Source organism: Chionomys nivalis, chromosome 7 (assembly GCF_950005125.1).
Source record: "Chionomys nivalis chromosome 7, mChiNiv1.1, whole genome shotgun sequence".
NCBI lineage: Eukaryota > Metazoa > Chordata > Mammalia > Rodentia > Cricetidae > Chionomys > Chionomys nivalis.
In genome coordinates, this window is record NC_080092.1 from 65,881,260 (window position 1) to 65,906,264 (window position 25,005).

The 25,005-nt window shown below is 40.4% G+C and overlaps 1 protein-coding gene across 1 annotated transcript in view; it reads right to left on the reverse strand.

Moving 5' to 3' along the window:
* Positions 1-815: 815 nt before the first annotated feature.
* Appbp2 (amyloid beta precursor protein binding protein 2) overlaps positions 816-25,005 on the reverse strand; it is a 43,113-nt gene continuing 18,923 nt past the window's right edge. Inside the window, exons 5-13 of the mRNA XM_057774719.1 lie at positions 20,415-20,583; positions 18,175-18,264; positions 15,988-16,055; positions 15,804-15,909; positions 14,445-14,569; positions 11,356-11,441; positions 8,562-8,752; positions 7,275-7,440; positions 816-5,296 (exon numbers count right to left, since the gene is read on the reverse strand). Of these exons, the coding sequence (XP_057630702.1) occupies positions 5,043-5,296; positions 7,275-7,440; positions 8,562-8,752; positions 11,356-11,441; positions 14,445-14,569; positions 15,804-15,909; positions 15,988-16,055; positions 18,175-18,264; positions 20,415-20,583 (1,255 nt within the window). The 3' untranslated portion in view covers positions 816-5,042. The remainder of the gene's footprint in view (positions 5,297-7,274; positions 7,441-8,561; positions 8,753-11,355; positions 11,442-14,444; positions 14,570-15,803; positions 15,910-15,987; positions 16,056-18,174; positions 18,265-20,414; positions 20,584-25,005) is intronic.

The following is a 25,005-nucleotide window of genomic DNA, read 5'->3' on the forward strand; positions in this document are numbered from 1 at the left end:
GGGTAGGTTATATATTATGTTAAACAATGTAGAAACCAGTAAAATTTACAAGTCGGAAGCAGCCCGAATATCACCAGCTAGAATATAGGAAGTGCTTTAACCAAGTTTGGAATAAAATGCCCCACTCAGAATTATAAGTGATTATTTCAAACTTTATGCAGAAAGACAAACATAGATACAATACTGCAGAGGAAGCAAGCAGAGAAAGCAGGCTTTTGTCCAAGGTACTTGGCTATGCTATTGAAAATGAGGCCTGTGGCTGGCGAGATGGCTCAGTAGAGGACCTGGGTTTGACTCCCAGCATCCTCACTATCATCTGCACGGCCCAGCGCCAGGGTACCTGACACCCACTCTGGCCCCCGCAGGCCCTGCACACAGGTGGCACACACTCACACACACACACACTTCAAAACATTTAAAATGAGCCTCGTTTCCTGAAGTCCTTTTGACTGTCTCATGATAGAGTCCTTCACGTGGGGAAAAGGAGTTAGAATGATAACGCTCAAATTCTTAGAGGGGCAGTTGGAATTAAATCGCACACAGCAGGAGATTAGAGAACTCTCTTTTATCAAACTAACTCCACTAGGTCTCATGCACCCACAGCCTTTATAGCCAAGCCACTGACAGCTGCCCTCCTTTGCACATCATTCCTAGGGGCTCCAGGAGCACGGCTCCCGGTGCGGTCTCCCGGAGCCTCCGCAGCACATCTTTTCTTCAACAAGAACACTTCTGTCCTAGTGCTGAGCTCCTCCGCTCGCCCGAATTCCAGCCCAAGGCAATCACAACTCAATTGGAAACACACACACTGAGTGCAGGAACACTATTTATTAGGTCAATAGTTCATTTAGCAATACAAGTACAGAATATAGCACAATGCTGGTTACAAACATACTTAGTGTGGTTTTATAGTTACAAATAACAGTGGGTGCTACAAGTAGGTGAGAATGATATGAAAAGTTGTTCTGACTCGATGATCTGTCTTCTACAGAAATCCCTGTGGCACTAGTGGGGATTTTCCTGTAAAGAATGTTAGTGATTCATTTGTAATTATTCTGTTAAAGTTTTTCTTTGCGCCTATTAAACTAAAACCCCTGTTGCTTAATAAGGTATAAAAATAGTACTGACCTGGTAATATTTAATAAAATGTAGCATTCATTCACATAATAAAAGTAAAACTAAATTGAAAGGTTTTTAGTCACCATGGCAACATATTTTCCCATAAAAGGAATATACAGAAATGAGTGCTGTTATACAAATGGTACCTGCGATTCAGTGATCCAACACTTTGTGCACCACAACCGAGTTTTCTAGATACCTATACACAGCATGTATATCTAATCTCAAACTGTACTCTGTGCACTCCAGCAAACATTAAGGCCACTCATGCTATAGATACCTAGCACCGCAGTTAACAACAGTGCTACCGAAGAGATCCTGAAACACACGCCTTCAGTCACCACCAAGGAGAAGCCTACTCTGCCTAAAACATTCCTGAGATCTGGGGACAAAGGAACGACTAACGTTAAAATCTGTAGACTAATTCAAATTTCTACTCAAAATAAATCTTTCTGTCCAGGTAATCTGAAGTCCTCTAAAGCCAAGAGGTGAAAGAAGTGTTAATCTTTAAAACAAAAATAAAACTCTTAAAAAAACATTAATTATAAATAATTTTTCCAGTAGTAACTCTGCCATCCAGAAAGATTGGAAGCAGCAAGACTATAAACCCTAGGGGAAAACATATTTTAAAAAGTGGCAGTTAACACCTGTTACTTAGCAAAGCAGCCTTAGGATTTGCAGTTTTGGACAAAGCTTGCACCATCCTTAGGTCAGCTGTCTGCACCATAAAGCTACGGTCAACGGTAGGGTCAAGACATCAAGCCTGCAGCTGCTGCACGTGCACTTGCTTTCTTGAGATTGGGCCTCACTAGGTTGTCCTGGCTCATCTCAGCCTCCCGAGCAGCTGGGATGAAAGCTTGTGCCACCATGTACAGCCTCCTGTACTTAATGTTCACAAGACTATGAAGTCTTTTCACGGTGTAGTACAAAGGCCTTTATTTAAATCGTTTATTCCGACAATGCAGGAATACTGGGGCAGGGGATTGGTGAGTTGCTTCTTGAAAAAGAATGCAGACTTGATGGAGAAAGGGTCCAAATCCTCAGAGCAATGTCTAGTTTGAGGACCCATAAATATTATGAACTAAAAACCCAGTTGGCGCTAATAAACTGAATGCAAGTGACCCACCCGTGTCATATGCATGAGCCCCCAACGCCTCCAGTGGAGGAGCACCAAGCTTTAGGAGTAAAAAGATTCAGGGGCGGGTGAGATTATAGGCTCTTATTGAAAATAACATGCAAGTCATTGATTATTGTGAGGTAAATATTTTTTTCCTTTGAGATTTTTGTTTGAGGCAGAATCTCTCTGCCTCACTCAGTGTACTGAGAACTGAGATTATAGACGTGCTATTACATCCTACTTTAATATATTTTTAAAAGTCAAATCATGGTGGTTTTCCTCTCCCTCATTCTAAACATTCTTGATAGAAGGCTAAGTCCTCCGCCTGATATTCTGATTTTCCAGCAGAATAAGAACACATCAAATCACATCACTTAAGATGGCAGATTGTGCCAGGTGGCGGCAGCCATGCCTTTAATCCCAGCATTTGGGAGGCAGGCAGATCTATGAGTTTGAGGCCAGTCTGGTCTACAGAGTGAGTTCCAGGACAGCCAGGGCTACACAAAAAAACCCTGTCTTGGAAAACCAAAAAAAACCCAAACCAAATAAAAAAAAAACTCAAAAAACAAAACAGATTACTAGAATGTAGCAATAGATTTTTATGAACTTACAGATAACTATATTAAAGGAATGGTAAGATGGAGAAACTTGACAAGAACGATGCTGGGGGTGGCGGCTGGTTGTCATCTGACATTATCACCCTGTGACCACAGGCTTCTAACTAGCATGTTACTATATCACCAAGTATGAGCTAAGTTTAAACTGTGTAGGGGATATGAGTCTTTAAGTTATCTGATTATACAAAATGCTGTATATGCATAACACCAAAAATTCAGATTAAATAAAAATAATTCATGTGGAAACTTAAGTTTCAAAATATTTATTGAAAACAATTTAGCACAACATTCCTATACCACACACATACCACAGGGCTCTAAATAGCCAATAAACGCATACAAAGCCTATCTTGAAAATGTCTTTGGAGGTACTGCACATACAGGCCCGTGCGGCTGGAGTTGAGAAACTTAGAAATGCTGCCGTTACCAGGGAGGGACGAGCTGCATGAACTACAGTGCTCGCTTATTTTCTAAGAATTTATAAAGAAATTTAGTTAGAGGAATAAATTCACATCTCTGAGCCCAAAGCTGTTATCTCAGGGTGTGAGCCTGCCTTACCTACTCAGGCACATCCTCAGTAGGTTCCTTCCTAAGGACTACACGCACTGGCTCATCATTAAGACCGCAAAGAGCAGTTTCAAACAAAGTTAAAACTGGAAAGTTTAAAGAGGTTTAAGAAAATCCTGACGTCTCTAATGTTTCTGGACTCTACATGATAACGCTGTTTCCCCCTTACCCAACAAGCATGCTAAAAGAACAGAATTTGACACACATCCACTCAACCTACATACTACCCCAAGCATTGCCAGGAGTAGTGTATCTAATGGCCAAGTCAGGACCCCCTGAAAATAGGGGAGAAACCCAGACTCTTAACTACAGAGGCACCAGAGGGGCCGCTGTGCTAAGAATTGAGGTAACAGCAAGAGACCTTATTGTTTCTTTTTATTATATGTCACCACTTAGGGACTGAGCATTAGCTCCACGTTAAACCACCTCGCTAGCTTTAACACATTAGAAAATCAGACATTGTAGTTGGAGGATCTTTCCACCTGACTCTGGGTTTCAGTTAAAATGACTAGCTGTACTATTATTTCCCATTAAATTGAGGATTTTCTAAGACTTATGCATTTCTTGTGCATTCAATCTTCTTAATCCCCACAAACATAGAGAAAACTAAAATTCTCATCTGAGCGTGAGTTATTTCACGACTCTTAGCCAGTACGCAACAGGGAGTACTGAACAAAGATTAAAATGGGGGTGGTCACAGAGGTTATAGACTTGCTTATGACACTGCCATCTATGTACCTTGACTAAAAATTTGCCGCTGACATTGTCTAAATCCCAGTTTGATGTCTATGATACAAACAAAACTCTTGCATTAATACTTTGCATTCTATCTAAATGAAATTATTCTATTGGAAAAGGCAAGTGCAGTGACTAAAATAATAATCTAAAGCCCCTGGTCCAAATAATCACCTTCCACAGGTGCCTGGTCCTCTCAGAGTCTCCTGGTCCTGTTAGCAAACACTGTTAGAGCATCCCACTGCTGTACCAGAAACAAGAGTAAGAGCTGAGCTGCTGGTCCACCTGGTGTTGTGACTGACAGAGCAGCACTGGTCCAGTCAGGTGACTCTGACGTCTTCCCTCAAACAGTTCTGGAATGGCTGTATGCACTGATCTGGGGAAGATGGCCAAACCTCCATCAGGATGCTCCCCTTTATGAGTACCTGTGTTACTTTTCTATACTTCATATAAAGAGTCTTCCATAAAATTTCTTTACAATACAGTATCGAATACCTCCACATGGAAGAATTATGTTAAAAAGTTGTTAAAACCATCCTTACATAATAAGAATGCAACTCTTTTAAACTCTTAAATAGTTTTATTTAGGGGTTCTTTTTTTCTTTCAGGCTTTCTGAAAAACGAATTACTTTTTAAAAAGGGGAAAAAGGTTTCCTGTTGTTCTAATGGGGTGAGAATGTGGGACTACTTATACACGCGGCACATGCTGATATAACTCAATATATGCTTATTCTACAGGAACTGCAATACAGGGCTACCCTAAATAGGGTCTTCAATGGACTGGACCAGTGTTTCAATGCAAATACCAGCCCCAAAACAACATGGTTTTGATTTCACAGTATGAATTTCCCGGAATCTGGGAAAAGGTAATTGTTAGCTGAGGCTGTCCCTCAGCAGCTTGGTCCCTCAACATTCTGAGACATTAGGAAGGACTGCACCACTTCTTCGGTGGACTGGGGGCTGCTGTTGACGTCTTCAAGGGCATCGGTCACTGAATACTGTCGATCTCGTAACCGATTCCAGTTAGACAGAACATTGTGATATTCAAATACTTTCTCGTAATTTCCAATGGAGTTGTAAAGTTTAATGAGGCCTCGGTAATCATATTCTAGTCCACTGTAGCCTTCACCAAACAGTTTCTTCCCTAAAGTAATATAAGAAAGAAACAGATCAAAGAATGTACAATATTTTTTGTTTGTGTTTCAATACAAGTTTAGTTCTTTAAATGAGCTGGCTTGGTTTTAGTCCCACAGAAGGAAAAAACACAGTCCTTCCATCACTGCCTCTTAAATCACTCTTCTCTAGGCAGTATCTCGAAGGAGCTACCTTCACTAGAATGCTAAAAGAAATTTCACAGGTTTTAAAAAAAAGCTCGTAATTAATTCAAATGTATGGCTAGTTCCGTTTTTAAATAAAATGTGCTAGCTTTTTGCTTTAGTTTTGTCAAGTTGATACAACCTAGAGTCACCTGGGAAGAAGCAGCTTCAACTGAGGAATTGCTCAGATTGGATTAGCCTGTGGTCACTGTGTGAAAGATGTCATGACTGATGATGCGTGGAAGACCCTGGCTACTGTGGGCGGCACCATCCTTAGGCAGGTAGTATCCTGGCCTATGGAAGCATGAGTCAGTGAGACAGTCAGCAAGCAGCTTTCTCCATGGTTCCTGCCTTGAGTTACTGCCCCAACTTGCTCCAATGATGAGTTATGACCTGGAAGTGTAAGATGAAACGAACCATTTCCTCTCCAAGCTCCTTTGGTCATGGTGCTGGTGTCATAGCTACAGAAAAAGCAAACTAGAACACGAAGTATCTAGAATATCTATAATATGCTTACTTTGTATAAGAAAGGGAATATAAGAAAATATTTATTCATTTGCCTTTGTGTAAAACAATACATAGAAAAGTAAGTTGGAAACAAATGAGATTGGTCACCCAAAGCAAGTGTGTGGTAATCATGTAGAAAAAAAAAGAAAACTACACACCCATGGGAAAGACTTGCCTAGGAATCTGTGGCTTTTCAGAACATTAGTATTCCACACACTCAGGGAATATCAAGGAAGTCAATACACAAGGGCTAACACACATATATATGGATCACCATTTGTGACAGACAGAGACAGTAATGGAGAAAGGACAATCTGCTGAAGAAATGGTTCTGGGTCAACTATATGTCCACATGGAAAGAGTGAAGTTTGATTCCTTTCTTGTACCATCAACAAGTTAATGTTAGGACTCCAGATCTAAAAGTGAATGGTTAAGTAAAGTATCCAGAAGCGATCTTCTTAGAAGAGTATTTTCATAACTGGTTGGAAAAACTCCTTCAAACTAAATACAAAAACTACTAACAATAAAAGAAAACACCAAGGAGTTCTTCGGCTGGGAGTACTAGCACATGCCTGTGATCCCAGCAGTAGGAAGAAACAAAACTGTCAGTTAAATACCAGCCTGAGCTACATGAGTCCCTGTATCAACAAACAAACAGAAATAAAATGAAGTGAAATAAACTGTCCTTTCCAAGATGCTCTCAGGAAAACAAGCACAGGACAAGAGGAGACCCTTGCATCACAGCTGACCAACATGGGTCGTAGTTATAGTACATGAAGAATTTCCTAAGTCAACACTGCCAGACAATTCAATATGAAAACGGGCAAGAACCATAAAAGCAATTTCATACAATGAGGTAATATAGTCAAATGGAAACAATTCAAATGCTAGGTGTGTTCATTAAATGTAGATTAGACATATAATGACACATGAATCCAATAAATGTAACAGTTATAGAAATTACCAAGGGATTACTATGCAGCAACACATTACAATTAACCCACTATGAAGGATACTTTCCACTTACTGTCGAGGTCAAAACCAGGTAGACCTGATTATGTTAAAGACGTGAGACCTCCAGACGGCAAGAGGAGCAGGGGCAGCGCTGGACTAACACCTCCAAGTCTCACTAATGACTTCAATACTGAGGAAGAGCCTTGACAGGTATTCTAAATGGCTCTGCGGTCAGTTCTGTCTTCTGTCGCGCGACTCTTTGTCAGTATTAACATTTTACTCATGCAGCAGAGAAGAATGTGGAACTGTTCTCTAGACACCAAGAAAAATTTAAAGGAAACATACCAATTGCTATAGATCGCAAATATAATTTCTCAGCATTTTCATATTGATTCATGTCGTAATTATATAAAGATGCCAGATGTCCCACTGAAAGGGCGACTTCATAGTCTTCTTGACCAAGAAGCTGCTCTTTAATCTGAATTGCTTTTATGTGCATTTCTTCAGCTTCCTGAAAAATAGAACAAAAGACATTAGATTGCACTTTTTCTTAGGACAACAATTCACTGAGCAAGTTTGTTTTAAATGTCAACCACAGCTCATGAATGCCACTAGGCAGTAAGATCAAAGAAATCCTATTCCTTTTCCAAAAGCTGCACTACACACAAGCTGATGACAGTAATAGTCCTGAAGCCTGAAGTGATGAAGGCAAACACTAAACAAACACCCTAAGCTGGGGCGGCAACAACAGGCAGACAAGCAGGAGGAGTGATAGCTCCAAGTCAGCCTGCACTAGAAAAACCAAACCCATAAAAAAGAGCAGTAAAGGCCTTTTCAAACGGACACGGAGACAGGTGTGATACATACACCTTTAAATCCAGCAGAGACAGATGGATCTCTGAGTTGGAGGCCAATCTGATCTACATAGTGAGACCCTGTCTCAAAAAAAGAAAAGAATTTGAATAACCACATCCCCCAAATTAATTTAAACTTGTTAAGACAGTATTAACTTATGCAGACACGGCCTGGGAATACGAGGATGTGTGTGCCTAGTCCTCCAAGTGTTACACTGGGAAGGAGTGTACCGCTAGGACTGACTAGAACCAAAAATTCTAAGTGAAAATTAGTGTGTGTTGCTAGATTTTGTAGCTCCTAATTCTTAGTAACCATATAATTAACTCTAATGTCATTATACTAAGAACTATGACTGAAGCCCAACTACCACAACAATACCAGCTTTTTGGATCTGAAATCTTGCTTTTCTTTCATGGTCTTGAATATGTAATTTCATTTTTAATTTGACTATAGGGTTTTTACACTAGCTATCTTATCAGTTCCTTTGTAGAGTTAGGTAAAATTAATACAAATGTATACTTTACTATTTAAGATTACTGAAGATTTATTTTATATATATGTGTGTGTGTGTTCTTTTTCCATAACAGGGTTTCTCTGTGTAGCCCTGGCTGTTCTGGAACTCGCTTTGTAGACCAGACTGGCCTCCAACTCAGAGATCCACCTACTTCTGCCTCCTAAGTTCTGAGATTAAGGTGTGCGCCATCACCACCCTGCTATAGTTATTATTTTATATTTACTAATTACTTAGAGATAAGAGAATATAGGACCCCCCTTTACCTTAAATTTTCTCATTGACTGGTAAAGTCTTCCGAGGTTACCATAGTGTTTTGCAGTCTGTACATTAAATTCTCCAAAAGCTTTCTTAGCTAGCTGGAGTGAAGACAAGTGCAAGTCGTGTGCTTCCTGAAGCAGCCTCTGTTCCGTCTCCTTGTTATGACAGTCAATTGCAATCTCCTCTAAGATAAGTGCTGAACAGAGAAAGCGATAAATTAGGAAACTCAAAATCCGTTTTCTAAAGGGCCAACATTCAATTGAAAACTAAAGACTGTAGTATTTACTAAGTATTGAATACGTAACTGACTGGGATTCAGAACTGGCCAAGATCAGAGTGTTCTACATTTAAGGTTGTTTTTTTTTTTTCCTTCTGAGCTGGGCTCTCGATATATACCCCAAGCTGGATTTGAATTTATGGCAATCCTCCTGCTTCAACTTTCTATGCTGGGATTCCAAGTGTGTGCCACTGTGCTAAGCCAAATTACTTCAACAGTGCACTTGGGAAAGTCATTCTATGTACACAGTATATTTGTTCAAATGAGGGGGAATGGTGCTCCTTAAATTATTTTTTAGAATCAGCTTCTATTGCAATCGCCTGCTACATTTTATAAATGCCCCCTGGGAATGGTTGTGGGTGCCTATGTGAGCAACTGGGAGGCTGCGGCAGTAGGACTGGGAGTTTAAGGCTAGCCTTGGCTGCAAGACAAGTTTAAGGGCAGCCTGGAAAACATGAGACCTTGCCTCAAAAAACCAAAAAAAAAAAAAAAAAAAAAAAAAAAGAAGAAGAAAAAAAAAAAGAAAAGAAAATATGAACGCTAGGAGAAGTGAAAGTGAAGCCGCACAACTACCGAGGAGTGCTAGTTTGAGCACTTCTGACAATTCTGAAAGCACCCTTTAGGAAACATAACCTTTAACCAAACAACCAAAACAGCGCTTGCTCCTCTTACTCCATCAACTCAACTGGGTCAAAAGACACTTCAACTTTGAAGTTCCACCCAAGGTTTCCAAATCCATATAAAACCAAGAACACAGACACTGCCCGCTCAATTTACATGCCGGCATTGTGGGGTACAGAGGCAGTGAAAAGACAGCCACCGTAAGGAAAAGAAGAAAGTGCACGCCTATGTGTACTGAGATGGAAACATGCTCAGGGTACAGCAGGAGAAAACATAAAGATAGAAGTTACTTTCTCCAATATTTATTTACTGTGTAGATGGGTTTGCTCCACGGCATTCAAACGGAGGTGAGAGAACAATCTGGTGGCAGTCAGCTCTCTCCTACTGCCCATTCAGTCCCTCAGCCACCTCACTCGTCCTTTACTGTCTCACTTGAAGAAGGAATTAAATAACCAACACAATGGTGACGCGGTATTAGTGAGGCTTTGTGTAAATGATTCTTTTCTTCTTACTATCTAACTTGCTGCTGGTATTAAGGTGAGTTAAGATAACCTAGGATTAGGGTAAGTCTCACCCAGGGACATATTGACCACAAGGGTGATCCAGTCGCAACAGAATCAAAGCATTAAGTGAAGGAGCACTGGTGAGGATGAGCAGAAAAGGTAAAATAAGCAAACAAAGAATTTGGCAAGAACACTTAAAAGTTGGGGTAAAGGAATACCGCACACTGTAAGCTAGCCTGAACTATGTTACTGTGGACTTGTCTGCATGACTCCTGCATCTTACTCAAAGGAAAGGGGTGGAGGGAGAAGTAAAATAAACAATCAACAATGTTATTTTTTTTTTTTACTTAAAAAGCATTTTACCTTTTTTTTTTACTTATTTATTTATTTTTATTCTTTTTTAATTAAAATTTCCACCTGCTCCCCATTTCCCATTTCCCTCCCCTCCTCCCAAATATTGCCCTCCCCCCACTTCCCTCCCCCTATCCCCACTCCTCTTCTCCTCCCCCCACTCCATTCCCCCTCCCTCTCGATACTGAAGAGCAGTCCAAATTCCCTGCCCTGCGGGAAGACCAAGGTCCTTCTATCTACGTCCAGAAAGGTGAGCGTCCAAACAGGCTAAGCTCCCACAAAGCCAGTTCATGTATTAGGATCGAAACCTAGTGCCATTGTCAGCTCTTAAGGTCCAAATGAGGAGAAGGAGGGAGAACATGAGCAAAAAATCAGGACCACGAGGGATGCACCCACCCACTGTGACAGTGGAACTGATTTATTGGGAGCCCACCAAGGCCAGCTGGTCTGGGACTGAATAAGCATGGGTTGATTCCGGACTCTCTGAGCATGGCGGTCAACAATGTTATTATATCAAAGAGATGAACCACAGGAGTTGAGGAACTATTTTAGTCATATATCCACACAATTTAACAGTCTAACTTTATGCCATATATCAATTTACAACCATCTGAGAATGGTGTAGGTCTTCTTTCTATGTTTTGCTTTCATTGGTTGAAGAAAACTGCCTTGGCCTTTTGATAGGGTAAAATTTAAATAGGCGGGAAAAAGAGAACTGGATGCTGGGAGGAAGGAGGCAGGCAGAGAGCTACCTGCCATAAAGCTGCCAGGTCAGACATGCTGAATCCCAGTAAGCCACGAGCTTGTGGTGACATACAGATTTAATAGAAATGGGTTAAATCAAGATGTGAGAGTTAGCCAGTAAGAGGCTAGAATAGGCAAGGCAGTGTTTAAATGAATACAGTTTCTGTGTAATTATTTCGGATGTAAGCTAGCTGGGCTGCCAACGCAGCCTGCCTCGCGCTCCTACTACAAATTGGCGCCCAACATGGGTCCCGAACCCACAACCCTGAGATTAAGAGTCTCATGCTAGATTACAAAGGGTACCTTTCACCCTCTTTGAAGAGGCCAAAAGAAGATGATCTTCAGGTAGGATGTGGGTAATGATACCAATGGCTCTTTCTGCATGAAATCTGCAATAGACATAGATAGAGTCTAGTGTTTTTAGTTAGAAGTGATTTAAAGACCATAACAACATGTATTACAATACTGACAGAAAGCACTAGGAAACTACAAAGAACAGAGTTCTGGGGCTGGGGAGATGGCTCAACAGTTAGGAGCACTGACTGTTTTTCCACAGGACCCATGTTCAGGTTCAAGTACTCACATCAGGTGGCTCACAAACTCTTGTTAACTCCAGCTTCAGAGGATCTGAATGGGCATTTGTATTCATGTTGTGTGTGTGTGTGTGTGCATGTACACATGCACACGCACACACACTCTTTCTGACACATACACATAACTCTTTAAAAATTGAGGTTTTAAGGATCAAAGTTTCCTGTTTTGATAAACTGGGAGTCAAATCCAGGATCTCTTTACATGCTAGGCAAGCACTCTGAGCTTCATTCCCAGCCCTAAATTTTCAGTCTATTGTGAATTAAACTTTTAACATCCATTGTATTTTCATCTCTCTCAAAATAAACGTCCTAATTATCATTACAAGACTGATCTTTGCCACTTCTTTCTCTGATGTCATTTCCTGCCATTCCCACACCAACCCTCTTAGCCTCTAGTCACACACACCTAGCAATTTCTGGAGAAAACCATGCTCTCACCCCAGCAGTGTTTTCCTTCCATGTACACATGGCTCACTTCCACTGAACAGAGTATATAAAGTCCCTTGAAAAAAAAAATCATTCACTTCCCTGACTTTTCCCTGTTACCTCTCCATGGTAACATCTGGTTGTCTGTTCACAGCCCAGCCCACTAAACACAAGACAAACTACTTGCCTATTATACCTGCTACTCCCTTAAAAATCAAACTTTTTTTTTTTAAAAAGGTTTATTTTTATCACTTTAAATTATGTATCTGAGTGTGGGTGTGTGCGTGTGAGAAGCCCACAGAGGCGAGGTGTTATATTTCCCTTGTGCTGGAATTACAGGTTGTTCTAAGACACCAGACATGAGTACTGCAAACCAAACTCAGGTCCTCGGAAAGAACAGTACTCATTCTTAACCACTGAGCCATCTCTTTAGTTCCCCACTCAAGGTTCTTATCTCTGTCTATCTTCAAATTCACTAGTTCTCTTTAGTCTTTAACTAACATGCTGTTTGATTTCTCCAGAGTCTGACATCAGTGACTATACAGGTGCCTTTTCCCTGGCTCTGCTGATTTCTTTCTCTGAGACATGGTTTCATTGGTGGCCCATGCTGGCCTCAAACTTCTGGCAATTCTGTCTCACCTGAGTGACATGTGCCACCATGTTTTTAGTATATTCAGAGTACCTCCACCACTGCAACCAATTTTAAGATGTTTTTTTATCACCTTAAAACAATTCCTAGATACATCTAGCAATCCCCACATTCCTCCAACACCCCAGGTCTAAGAACCATTCACTTTCTATCTCTAGTTGCCTATCTAGCCATATATAAATAAAGCCACACAAACCGTGATTCTTTGTGACTAGCTTCTGTAAGGTAGTATGTTGACAAGGCTCAACCATGCTGGAGGATGAATTTTGTTTAAAATTCCCAGCCTTCAAGAGGAAGCAGGTGGTGCTGGGCAGTGGTGGTGCACACCTTTAATCCTAGCACTTGGGAGGCAGGGGCAGGCAGATCTCTGTATGATTTTGAGGCCAGCATGATCTACAAAGTGAGTTCCATGACGGCCAGGGTTGCACAGAGAAACTATGCCTTGAAAAGCCAAAAAGAAAAAGTCTCTGGGGCTTTTTTGTTTGTTTTCTGAAGAAACACAACATTGCTGTGTAATGCTGGTTGGCCTGGAACTCACTGGATAGTCCAGAGTTGCCCTAAAAAAATTTTGGAGTGGGAGCTGGAGAGATGGCTCAGTGGTTAAGAGTACTGCCTGCTCTTCCAAAGGTCCTGAGTTCAATTCCCGGCAACCACATGGTAGCTCACAACCATCTGTAATAAGGTCTGGTGCCCTCTTCTGGCCTGCAGACATACATACAGACAGAATATAGTATACATAATAAATAAATAATTAAAAAAAATTTTTGGAGGAAAGTGATCAAGAGTCAATTTTCTCCTTCCACCTCACGGGTCTCAGGGATGAACTCAGCTTGTTACACTTGCCAACAAGTGCCTTGAATTCTTCACCTTCTAGACCCAGCATAGTGCTGGCATTATAGGTATGCCCTACTTGGCCTTCTTTTTGCCTTCATTGTTCCTCCAAAATATTATTGGTTTCCTCTTCTATATCAGATATAGAGAACTTTCTTTGTAAGGAGTACACACAGAAAACTTGTTACAGTAGCAAGAAATTTCCCCCCCCTTTTTTTTGGGGGGGGGGAGGGTTTCGAGACAGGGTTTCTCCGTAGCTTTTATAACCTGTTCTGAAACTTGCTCTGTAGACCAGACTGGCCTTGAACTCACAGAGATCTGCTTGCCTCTGCCTCCTGAGTGCTGGGATTAAAGGTGTGCACCACCATTGCCCAGCTGGTAACAAGTTCTTTCGCAACTAATTAAGTCTAATATCATGAAATAGTCATAGGAAAAAGATGAACAAATGGGCATGCCTATGACCCATGAAAATAGTTTTCCATGTAGGTCATAGTTCATGGCTGAGGATTTTAGAGACCATTCTTTGTTGATGGGAATTTTCCTCACTCTTGCAGGCTTAGATATACATTTAAAAGAAGAGCTAAAGTTTACCCAGTTTTTCTGTTTTCAGAAACAAGTTTGGAGGTTGTTAAATTTGTCACCAACCCAGAGACTATTCATTACTCAAAGAAAAATCACTGAAGGAAATACTGAAAAGAGCTCATTCCGTACAGAAATACATAAATTTTAATTTGAAACCAAAGGAAGCCTAAATGGATGCCTTAACAATTGAAATGATTTTTAAATGACTTCACACATTTTACCACAGGAAGACAAATTTACCCACACAATACTTACGGACTAGTACACTACAGGGGAACAGTATTATCTTTGTCGGAAAAGGGGGAACTTACAGGGCATTGTCGAACTTCCCAGAGCTGTACTGGTGAACGTAGGAAGAGTAAGCCAAATCTTCATGAGCTGTTGCTACATGAATATTTTTGCCTCCAAACACTGACTGTCGAATGTCAAGGGCTGCCTGAAAGAACCACAGACATTTAGTAATATTGTTACTACTGAAGCTAAATTAACTATCCTCACATTCTTTTTTTTTTTTTTAAAAATATATTTATTTATTTATTTATTTATTTATTTATTTATTTATTTATTTATTATGTGTGCAGTATTCTGTCTGCTTGTATGCCTGCAGGCCAGAAGAGGGCACCAGACCTCATTACAGATGGTTGTGAGCCACCATGTGGTTGCTGGGAATTGAACTCAGGACCTTTGGAAGAGCAGGCAAAGCTCTTAACCACTGAGCCATCTCTCCAGCCCTATCCTCACATTCTTAAATTTAATGAAAAGTCCTGCTGGAGTTGAACAAGAACAGAACCTACAAGTCACCCCACAACAACCTGGTTCTGTGAAGATAACACCTGCTTTGGGAATTCCATCAGTTGGTTTTTGTAGTAAGGAAACAAAGAGTATGAACAAGACAATGCTTCACCACAGAGCCACAGCCTCGGCCCTAACAGCTTCTTTTACACTCTTCTTTAAAAGAGAACTGTAAAAAAAGAATTATCTTTAATTCCAGCCCTGAAGAGGCAGAGGCAGGTAGATATCTGTGTGAGACCAGTCTAGTCTACAGACCGAGTTCCAGGACTGTTATATAGAGAAACTCTGTCTCAAGGGGGAAAAAAAATCTGTGACACCTTGTCTAGAGCCATTGTACAGGATACCATTTATCTGAAATAATGATTGTAAGGCCTAAAATTATAGCTATCAACCCTTGCTGGCAAAAAGGCAGGTAGACCGACCCTTGATAAATATGCCACAAAGTAAAGCCATCACCTAGGCAACAGAAAGTACTGTGGAATATGGACCCACAGACTATGATAATAGTCCTGAATGATTCTCTTCAATTCTTAAAACATTTGACTTTTATGTCTTTTACATAACACTTAGTAAAGCAATGGTGAGGCCTACAAGAGTAAGGAAGGCCTTTTTATTTTTTAAATTATTTTTACTTTATTGGTGTTTGCCTGCATATATGCATGTATGTCTGTGTGAAGGTGTCAGATCCCTCGGCGTTGCAGTTAGAGATAGTTGTGCTGGGAATACAACCCAGGTCCTTTGAAAAAAAAAAAAAGGCTCTTAACCACTGGGCCATCTCTCCAGGCCTTCGAAGAGTTATTTTACATACAAACGGCAAACAAAGATAGGTCAGCAAATCAACTTAGATTAGAAGTAAAGGGAAATAACCACTAACATACCTGATAAATTGCAACAGACTGACAGATATTGTCTACATTGAGTAAGTAGAACCCATAATCTAGCAGCGTATCAGAGTATTTTGGGTGTTTGGATCCAAAATGATCTCTATAAAAAGATAAAGAACTATTAGGATATAAAGTTGAGAAACATATTAAAACAGTACCTTTAATAACAATCACCTACCGTGCCAAATACACTGCATGTTTAATTAATTGTTCTGCCTTCTTAAATTCACGTTTTACTACACAAGCCTAAAGACAAAAAGGGAAATTATTAAACAACTTTCAAACAGTTGATTAGTGCACTACCATAAGTATAGTTTCAGACCACACTATAATAGTCAATTAAAAAAATAAATCGATGATTCTGCTGGGCAAGAGTGGTCATGTCTTTAATTCTAGCACTCAGGAGGCATGGGCAGGCAGATCTCTGAGTTCGAGGCCAACATGTTCTACAGAGTGAAATTCCAGGACAGTCAAAGATACACAAAGAAATCCTGTAGCAGAAGGTGGGGTGGGGGTGTCTTCAATTTGTAATTTCTTTCCAAGCCTCTAATACATTTTTAAAGAAATAGATCTGTAAACAATTTGGGAAAATTCTGGTAATTATTTCCAGTATAAATGTTACAACAAAGGTAATTCACAAACTGGTACAAGCCTACCTCTTTATAACACTATACTAAAATGCCGGGGGGAAGATTCAGCATAATATTTTTAAGTACAAATTCCACTTCTGGAATGGGTTACAATGAACTTTTCTCACTCTTTATATAAACATATACATGTATATATTTTTAAATATGGTTTCCATGTGTGGGGTATTTGTCTGTAAGCATGCTAGAAGAAGGTGTTAGATCTATAATTGGAGTGAGAGGTGTTTGTGAGTTGCCATATGGGTGCTGGGAATCAAACCTGGGTCTTCCGGAAAAGTAGGCAATGTTTAACTCTGCTTGACCATCCTTCCAGTCCCATACTTTAAAATTATTTGTTAATAACTTACTGTATACACAAACATGCACATGTATGCAAATGAATAGAATGTGTGGCAGTCAGAGGTCAGCTTACAACATTTGGTTCTTTCTTTCTCAAAGAAAGTCTCAAAGGGGCTGAACTCAGGTGTCATACTTGGTGGCAAGTGCCTTTACCATCTGAGCCATCTAATTGGACCATTTGTTAAACAGCACCTGATGCCATCCTAGAACTAGCTCTCTATAGAACAGGTTGGCCTCAAACTCAGAGATCCACCTGTCTCTGCAACCTGAGTTCTGGAATTCAAGGCCACCACTACCAAGACTGCCAGCTTTACTAAAAAAAATATTTTGAACCATGGGGACTTCTAGTTTTTGAACTCTAAATACCATGTGCATATACAAATTCTGCATGTTGTATTACTTCCTAAAGCATATATTTAATGTTTAAATTAAGCATGCTAATATCTTTTTCTCATATGGATGCCATCTGAGTATTTCTGCTGCTATTCACATTCTCTAAAGTAAATAATGGAGACTCAGGCACACTGGAACATGCCTGTAGCCCAAGTAAAATCACAATTTGAAAGTAGTCTTGACTACATAGCAAGTTTAAAGCTAGCTGAAGTTACATACCAAGATCACATCTCAATAAATAACTTTTTACTATTTCACAGAAACAGTGATGTCTTCTAAACCAAAAATCTACAGTCTTTTTTCCGATTGAAATGACTCAGATAAAAGCAACCAAAATGGAATACTCAAGTTTGAGTAACTTTGATACAAAGAACATATATTAAAGTTCATCAGGGCTTTATTTCAAGGCTTTTGTATACTAAAGCTAACTCTGAGGTACTAATAAATAGCCTCAAAGAATTCTTATACTTATTTACAAAAAAAAAGAAACTAGAGAAAAATCAAAGGCAGTCTATCAGGTCCAGTATAACAAGCTTTCTCACTGAGAAATGCAATGCAGAAGGAAGGTAAATCCTACAGAAGACAGCCTCACTCTAGGTCTACGGGTCCACACGATTTCCAATGAGAAACTGAAGTTACTACACAGCTTTAAGGAAGACAAAAATTTAAGCATCAAATATTACTGTGATGTGTACTTCAGTGAGCTCAAACAATTATTTTTACAGGTTTCTTTGATGATGGAAAACTTATGAGGCAGTTTTTTATTTGTTTTTTGAGATAGGGTCTTTCTATGTAGCCCTGGCTGTCCTGGAGCTTGCTATGTAGTCCAGGTTAACCTCAGACACTCACCTGCCTCTGCTTCCCAAGTGCTAGGATTAAGCTATGGGACAGTTTTGATTAGAAACTAAGCACAGACACTCAGAACACAGATCTGGTCAGTTATCAAAGACTGTTAAAAACATTTTATTTTTAGATATCATATTCACCTTAGAAGCTTGTCTTAAAACATCCACCACAACTTTGACTGGCAAGCCTGCTGTAATTTCCTTCATTGCCTCAACACACCACTTATACGCCTTTGAAAAAATTGAGAAGAGAAAGAACTGAAACAAAGTGACAAACTAAATGACAGTGTTTAATGAAATTACTGTAAATTTTTCCTACAAGATTTAAAATACTTAAACACACACAAAAATATTTATAACTGAAATTTTCTGAGGTGATCTTTTTGTTTTTTTGGTTTTCCAAGACAGGGTTTCTCTGTGGCTTTGGAGCCTGTCCTGGAACTAGCTCTTGTAGACCAGGCTGGTCTTGAACTCACAGAAATCCGCCTCCCTCTGCCTCCTGAGTACTGGGATTAAAGGCATGCGCCCCGCCTGGCTGAGGTGATCTTTTGAAAGTGCTGAGTTGATCACACTATTTCTACTCTTATATCTATATCTTCCTCAAGCAAAGTGTGGTGGTGCACACCTGTCATTCCAGAGTCAGCGAGGTGACGGCAGCAGGAGTTTCCTGAGCTCAGTGAGCTGGAGGTGAACCTATATATGAATCCTATATCAAAACACTCCTATAGTTTTTATAAATTAAAGTATTATAGATGGGATATATGTTCAGGAAATAAGGCCTGCTCTATATTCTATGTTCCAGAAGCAATTACTGCATACAGCAGCTCCCTGACCCTGCCTTAGCAAACATTCCCCTTCTTCCAGCCCCTCAGTGAACTAAGTATATTTTAAGGCTTCAGTCCTAGACTAGCTTTCACATAGTTTCCTTTCCCTTCTGTAACATTTCAGCTCCTCCCTCCACCCATTTTTCTATCTGTGACAGGGTTCACTATAACCTTGGTTGGCCTAGAGCTCACTATGTAGACCAGGCTGGCCTCAAACTGAGAGAAAGCCAACTGCCTCTGTCTCAGTTGTTAGGATTAAAGGTGCACACCATTATACCTAGCTATAATTTTCCCTATTAATTCTGTGTTTAGTTGAGTGCCTACTTTATACTGGATATTACAAGTACTTCATGTTCACTGATACATTTAACTGACAACACAGCACATGGTATGTCTATTATTATGGAAAAGAAAGTTACAGAGGTCAAGTGCAGGCAATGAGCTAGCATCTATGTAATATGAAGCAAAACAAACAAAAATGACCTTTTCCTAGTGATTAGCAGAAGGCAAAAAAAGCAAAGTAAGTTACTCTGGATAGTGACAACTGCTATTATATAAAGAAAGAAGACAGCAAGATAACCCATTTTGGTAAGTTCTGAGCTTAACTGAGAGGTCCTGCCTTAAGCTGGAATAGTGATTGAGATTCCCAGTATCATTCTTGAACTTCTGCACACATGCATACAAATGTATACATGCACCTGCCGACATACATGGTCTCACAAGCATGTGAATAGATATATGCATACTGATGCATACTACACACGCATACATAAGAAAAAGGGCTGGAACGATGGCTCAGTGGTTAAGAGTAGCTGCTGGCCTTACAAAGGACCCACATTCTGTTTCCAGCGTCCACACTAGATTGCTTACAACCACCCGTAGTAACCAATACCCTCTTCTAGCCTCCTCTGTACTCATGTACACACGGCAACACACAGACATACATGAAACACAATCAAAAATAAATCTATGTTTACATTTAACAAATCTATTTAATAAAACTATTTTTAGATTAAAGGCGCATGTCTTTAATCCCAGCACTGAGGAGGCAGACACAGATAGATCTCTGTGAGTTCAAGGCCAGCCTGGTCTACAGAGAGAGTTCCAGAACAGCCAGGGATACAGAGAGAAACCCTGTCTCAAACAAACAAACAAACAAACAAACCCAAAAAGCAAATGAAGTATTTTTCCATTCTGCAATGAAACCTACGACAGGAACCTAGCATGTGAAAGCTGTGAGTGGTGGTGCTCGCCTGCGATCTGAGCAGCACTGATCTCAGCACTCAGGAGCCTGAGCCTCAGGCTACCAAGTCTTGTCTTATCCAAAAGAACAAAACAACAACCTGAGGACCACCCAATACCTGAAATGTAACTCAGAAGACAGGTAAGAGAACTGGCTTATCCTGTTCCAATGGGAGCCACCTTGAAACGCTTACCCCACCACGGTGTGGCACAGGTCGGCAATCCCAGCACTTGATAGGATGATAGAGGAAGACCACAAATTTAAGGGCAGCTTAGGCTACAAAGACCTTGTCTCAAAACAACAAGCCAACTTACCTCATCATAGTGGCTTTTTGCAAATAGAAGTGCACATAGTTCTCCATAGAGAGCAGCTCTGTTTGCTTGCTGGCCATGCTTTGATAACTTATCCATGTATGTCTGAGCTAACTTAAATGTTTCTTCACCTAAATGATATTTGCAATTTCCATTTCGCACATGAAGCAACCTGAAAAAGACAAAAAAGCTTTTACTTTTGGTACTTCCAGCATAGTGACCCTGATAACTTTTTGTTGTTGTTGTTTTTCAGGAGAGGGTTTCTCTGTGTAGCTTTGGAGCCTGTCCTAAAACTTGCTCTGTAGACCAGGCTGGCCCTGAACTCCCAGCCTCCCAGCATGAGCCACCTCCACCTGGTCCCTGAAAACCTCTTAAAATAATGGTGCAGCGCCTAAAGACAAGACAGTGGACAAGAAAGGAGGCTGCATTGGAAAGAACTGTTCTACCTACAGCACTGCTGATAATGCTGAGAGCTTCCTGGGATGAAATCTCGTCGATTCACTCTTCTCTAAATATTCATGTATTTTGTGTATTCAGCGTGTGCTAAACAACAACAACAAAAAAAGAATCCTTCTTGTTCCAAATTCAAATACAATGCAGAAAATAGTGAAGAAAATAAAAAACAATCTGACATATTACACCTACCATTACCACTCTTTCTCAGTTTTTGGATATCTGTGTATCACTTCATCAGCTGCCACTGCTCTCATTCATGCTGCTTCCTAAGTGTTCATTTTAGCTTACTATACCAAGGTAAGTTCAATGACACAACGGTGATACCTATTTGTCCTATACCCTCTGTGGCTGAAAATCCTGAGCACACCACACAAAATAATATTTAACCTGCTAACAACCTAATGAGTACGCAAGTGTATCAACATAAAGTAGACTATACATTACAGGCTATAGGACAAATACTTATCTATTATAGTGCTGGCTGAATGCAATGTCTATTTACAAGGCCACTACATTCTGAAAATGCTTAGAACCCAGAGGCAATAAAGACATAAAAGACATTTAAAAGAAAACAAAGCAGGGCATTAACATCAGTACTCTAGAGGCAGAGCTAGGTCTAAATAATGAAACTGTCAAAACCATGTGAGAAGCAGGCGGTAGAGGCCCCCCCTACCTAATAATGTGTGAGGCCCTAAATTCAGTCCCTAGCACTGGAGAAGAGAAAGGAATGGAGGGAAGGAGAATTAATCTCGATACTCTAGATGGTGGGTGGAATGACTATATTTCTGAGCAGGGCAGTCAAGGTTGAGCAGAATATGAACTTAAGAGTAAAGCATCTACAGATAAAAATATTTAAAAAAAAAAGAAAAACAGAGCCGGGCAGTGGTGGCGCACGCCTTTAATCCCAGCACTCGGGAGGCAGAGGCAGGTGGATCTCTGTGAGTTCGAGGCCAGCCTGGTCTACAAGAGCTAGTTCCAGGACAGGAACCAAAAGCTATGGAGAAACCCTGTCTCGAAAATTAAAAAAAAAGAAAAGAAAAGAAAAACAAAAACAAATCAACAGATCAGAATGAGTCTGAGGCCATATTGGGTACCAAAGACCTTGTATACAAATACAAAATAACAACAGGGCTGAGGATTGTAGTGATATTTTATTTGTAATCTAACAAATAAAGCCTTCCTGAAGATTAACAACGTGAAATCACATCTCCCTTATCAACCACTACCGCAAAAAGTAACTGGGTTTATTTTTGTTGTTGTTGGTTGGTTAATATTTTTTTTTTTTTGAGACAGGGTCTCTACATAGTCCCGGCAGTTCTAGAATTCACAGAGACCCTCCTGCCTCTGCATCTTAGGTGCTGAGATTAAAGGCATGTGCCATCATGCTGGGCTAAAAAGCAACTATTTGTTTACCATGTCAAACTATGTTAAGTTTCAAATGAGAAAAAAGCAAACATAGAAGTCATTCAGTCATTCAGTTTATATGTGAGCCTATGTGTACATTCACGTGCACCTGCACACCACAGAGTCAAAACAAAATGAAAACTGGCTAGAGAGATGTCTCAGTGGAGGTGTTTGCCATGAAACCTAAGGACCACAGTTTGGATTCCCCAGAACCTACCTACATAATAAGGGAGTGGGTAGGCCTGGTGGCAGTCTGTAATTCCAGTTCTTGGGAGGGAGAGACAGGGGATTCCTGGAGCAAACTCAATAGCTAGATGTGACCTTACCTCAGCAAATAAAGTGGAAAGGCAGTCAGGGAAGACTTGATGTCAACTACATGACTCTACATAGATTCACATATGTGTCTACCCACGTGCACATACACATGAATATGTACACAAACACACCACAAACAAATACAATTTTTTAAAAGATTTATTTATTATGTATACAGCGTTCTGCCTGCATGTGTACCTGCAGGCCAGAAGAGGGCACTAGATCTCATTACAGGTGACTGTGAGCCACCATCTGGATGCCAGGAATTGATCTTAACCTCTGAGACATAGCTCCAGCCCCACAAACAATTTGTAAGAAGACTAAGGAGGGGTGTGTGTGTGTGTGTGTGTATGTGTGTGTGTGTGTATGTATGGCTGTAATCTCAGCACTTGGGAGGCAGAGGCAGGTGGTTCTCTTTGAGTCCGAGGCCAGTTTGGTCTACAAGAGCTAGTTCAAAGACAGGCTCTAAAACTACAGAGAAACCCTGTCTCGAAAAACCAAAAATAAAATAAAATAAATAAAAAGAGTAAGCAAATTACTAGATCCATATCAGACAGATGAGACAAAAACAAATTACATAATACCAGCTGTTGAGAAGGCTCAGAGGGTAAAAGTGGTCTAACAACCTGAGTTCAACACCTACGGCCCAAATGCCAGAGGGAGAAAACTGACTCCTGCGAGCTGTCCTCTCCTCCAGATGAACACTGCTACATGTACCTCAACTTCCTGTCCCCACTTCACCAAATACAAAAATAAATGTAATTTTTAAAAAAATTAAGGGACTAAACTGGGTATGGTGGCATACACCTTTAACCCTAGCACTTGAGGGGCAGAGGCAAGCAGATCTCTGTGAGTTTATGACCAGTTTGGTCTCATAGTGAGTTCTAGGACAGCCAGGATTATGTAGAAAGACCTAGCTCAAAACAAGCAAGCAAGCAAGCAAACAAACAAAACTAAGGGACTGGAGAGATGGCTCAGCAATTAAGAGTGCTTACTACTCTTCCAGAACAGGCTCCAAAATTACACAGAGAAACCAAACTCTCTCTCAAAAAACAAAACAAGAGTGCTTACTATCTTGCAGAAGACCTGGGTTCAATTCTTAGCACCCACATGGTGGCTCACAACCACCTGTAACTATAGTTCCAGAGGATCCCATGCCCACTTCTCACCTTTGCAGTCAATGTTCTACATGCTACACATATATACACACAGGCAAAAACACTCATACACAAAAAATTTAAACAAATCTAAAATTTAAAAATAAATTATTTAAACTATAAATATATTATTTATAATTAGTTATAAAAATAAATTATTAAAAGAATACTTCCAGGTGGCAGTTGTGCACACCTTTCATCTCAGCACTCAGAAGGTAGATGCAGTTGGATCTCTGTGAATTCAAGGTCAGTCTGGTGTACAGAGAGTTCCAGGACAGCCAGAGCTACACACAGAGAAACTCTGTCTAGATAAACTAATCAAACAAGGACAGACAGACAGATAAAATGAATATGGAATGATATGAATGTGATGGCGGTGACAAAACACAAGCAGATCTCTGTGAGTTCCAGGTCAATCAGGGTCACATAGTGAGACAATGTCTTAAAACAGACACGGAGACAGACACACATGCACACACGCATACATACACACAAATACAGAATGTGAGCATTTAAACTGTCAACTTAATTGGCTTAATAAATGCCTAGGTTACTTAATAAAGTACAACCTCTGGGTTCCTAGAGACAGACCACGAGGACTGGGAACTAATCAATGGATTAATGAATGACATGATGGTGTCACGGGGACACTGTGAGAAGCAGGTAGGACCTAGGTGGAAAAGGTAGGTAGGTCACCAGGAGCACATCCTTGGGGCTACAACTTGTCCTGACTCTTTCTTTGCACTCCTGCTCCGACGTGCTTCTGTTACCACGTTTATCTGTGAGTACAGAATGGGGTCAAGTTACCATGAACAGCATGAACCCCTAAAATGTAAGCCAGAAGAAATCTTTTTTTTTTTTGGTTTTTTTTTTTGGTTTTTTGAGACAGGGTTTCTCTGTGATTTTGGAGCCTGTCCTGGAACTAGCTCTTGTAGACCAGGCTGGTCTCGAACTCACAGAGATCCGCCTGCCTCTGCCTCCCAAGTGCTGGGATTAAAGGCGTGCGCCACCACCGCCCGGCAGCCAGAAGAAATCTTTTCTCCTTTAAGCTGATTCTGTTGGGTACTGAGACAAAGTGAAAAGAACAGCACAGGCTGAAAGCAAACTGAGGAAATGAGTCTCTCTCCTTCTTATGTTTTCTAAGATCAGATAGCATTTTTTCTAAAGATCTAATATATTTTTATGGAAATAAAACGTTGAAGTGCTTAGGATTCACGAACATTTTGGAGATGGAGACTGGACTACTGAAAACATGGCATACT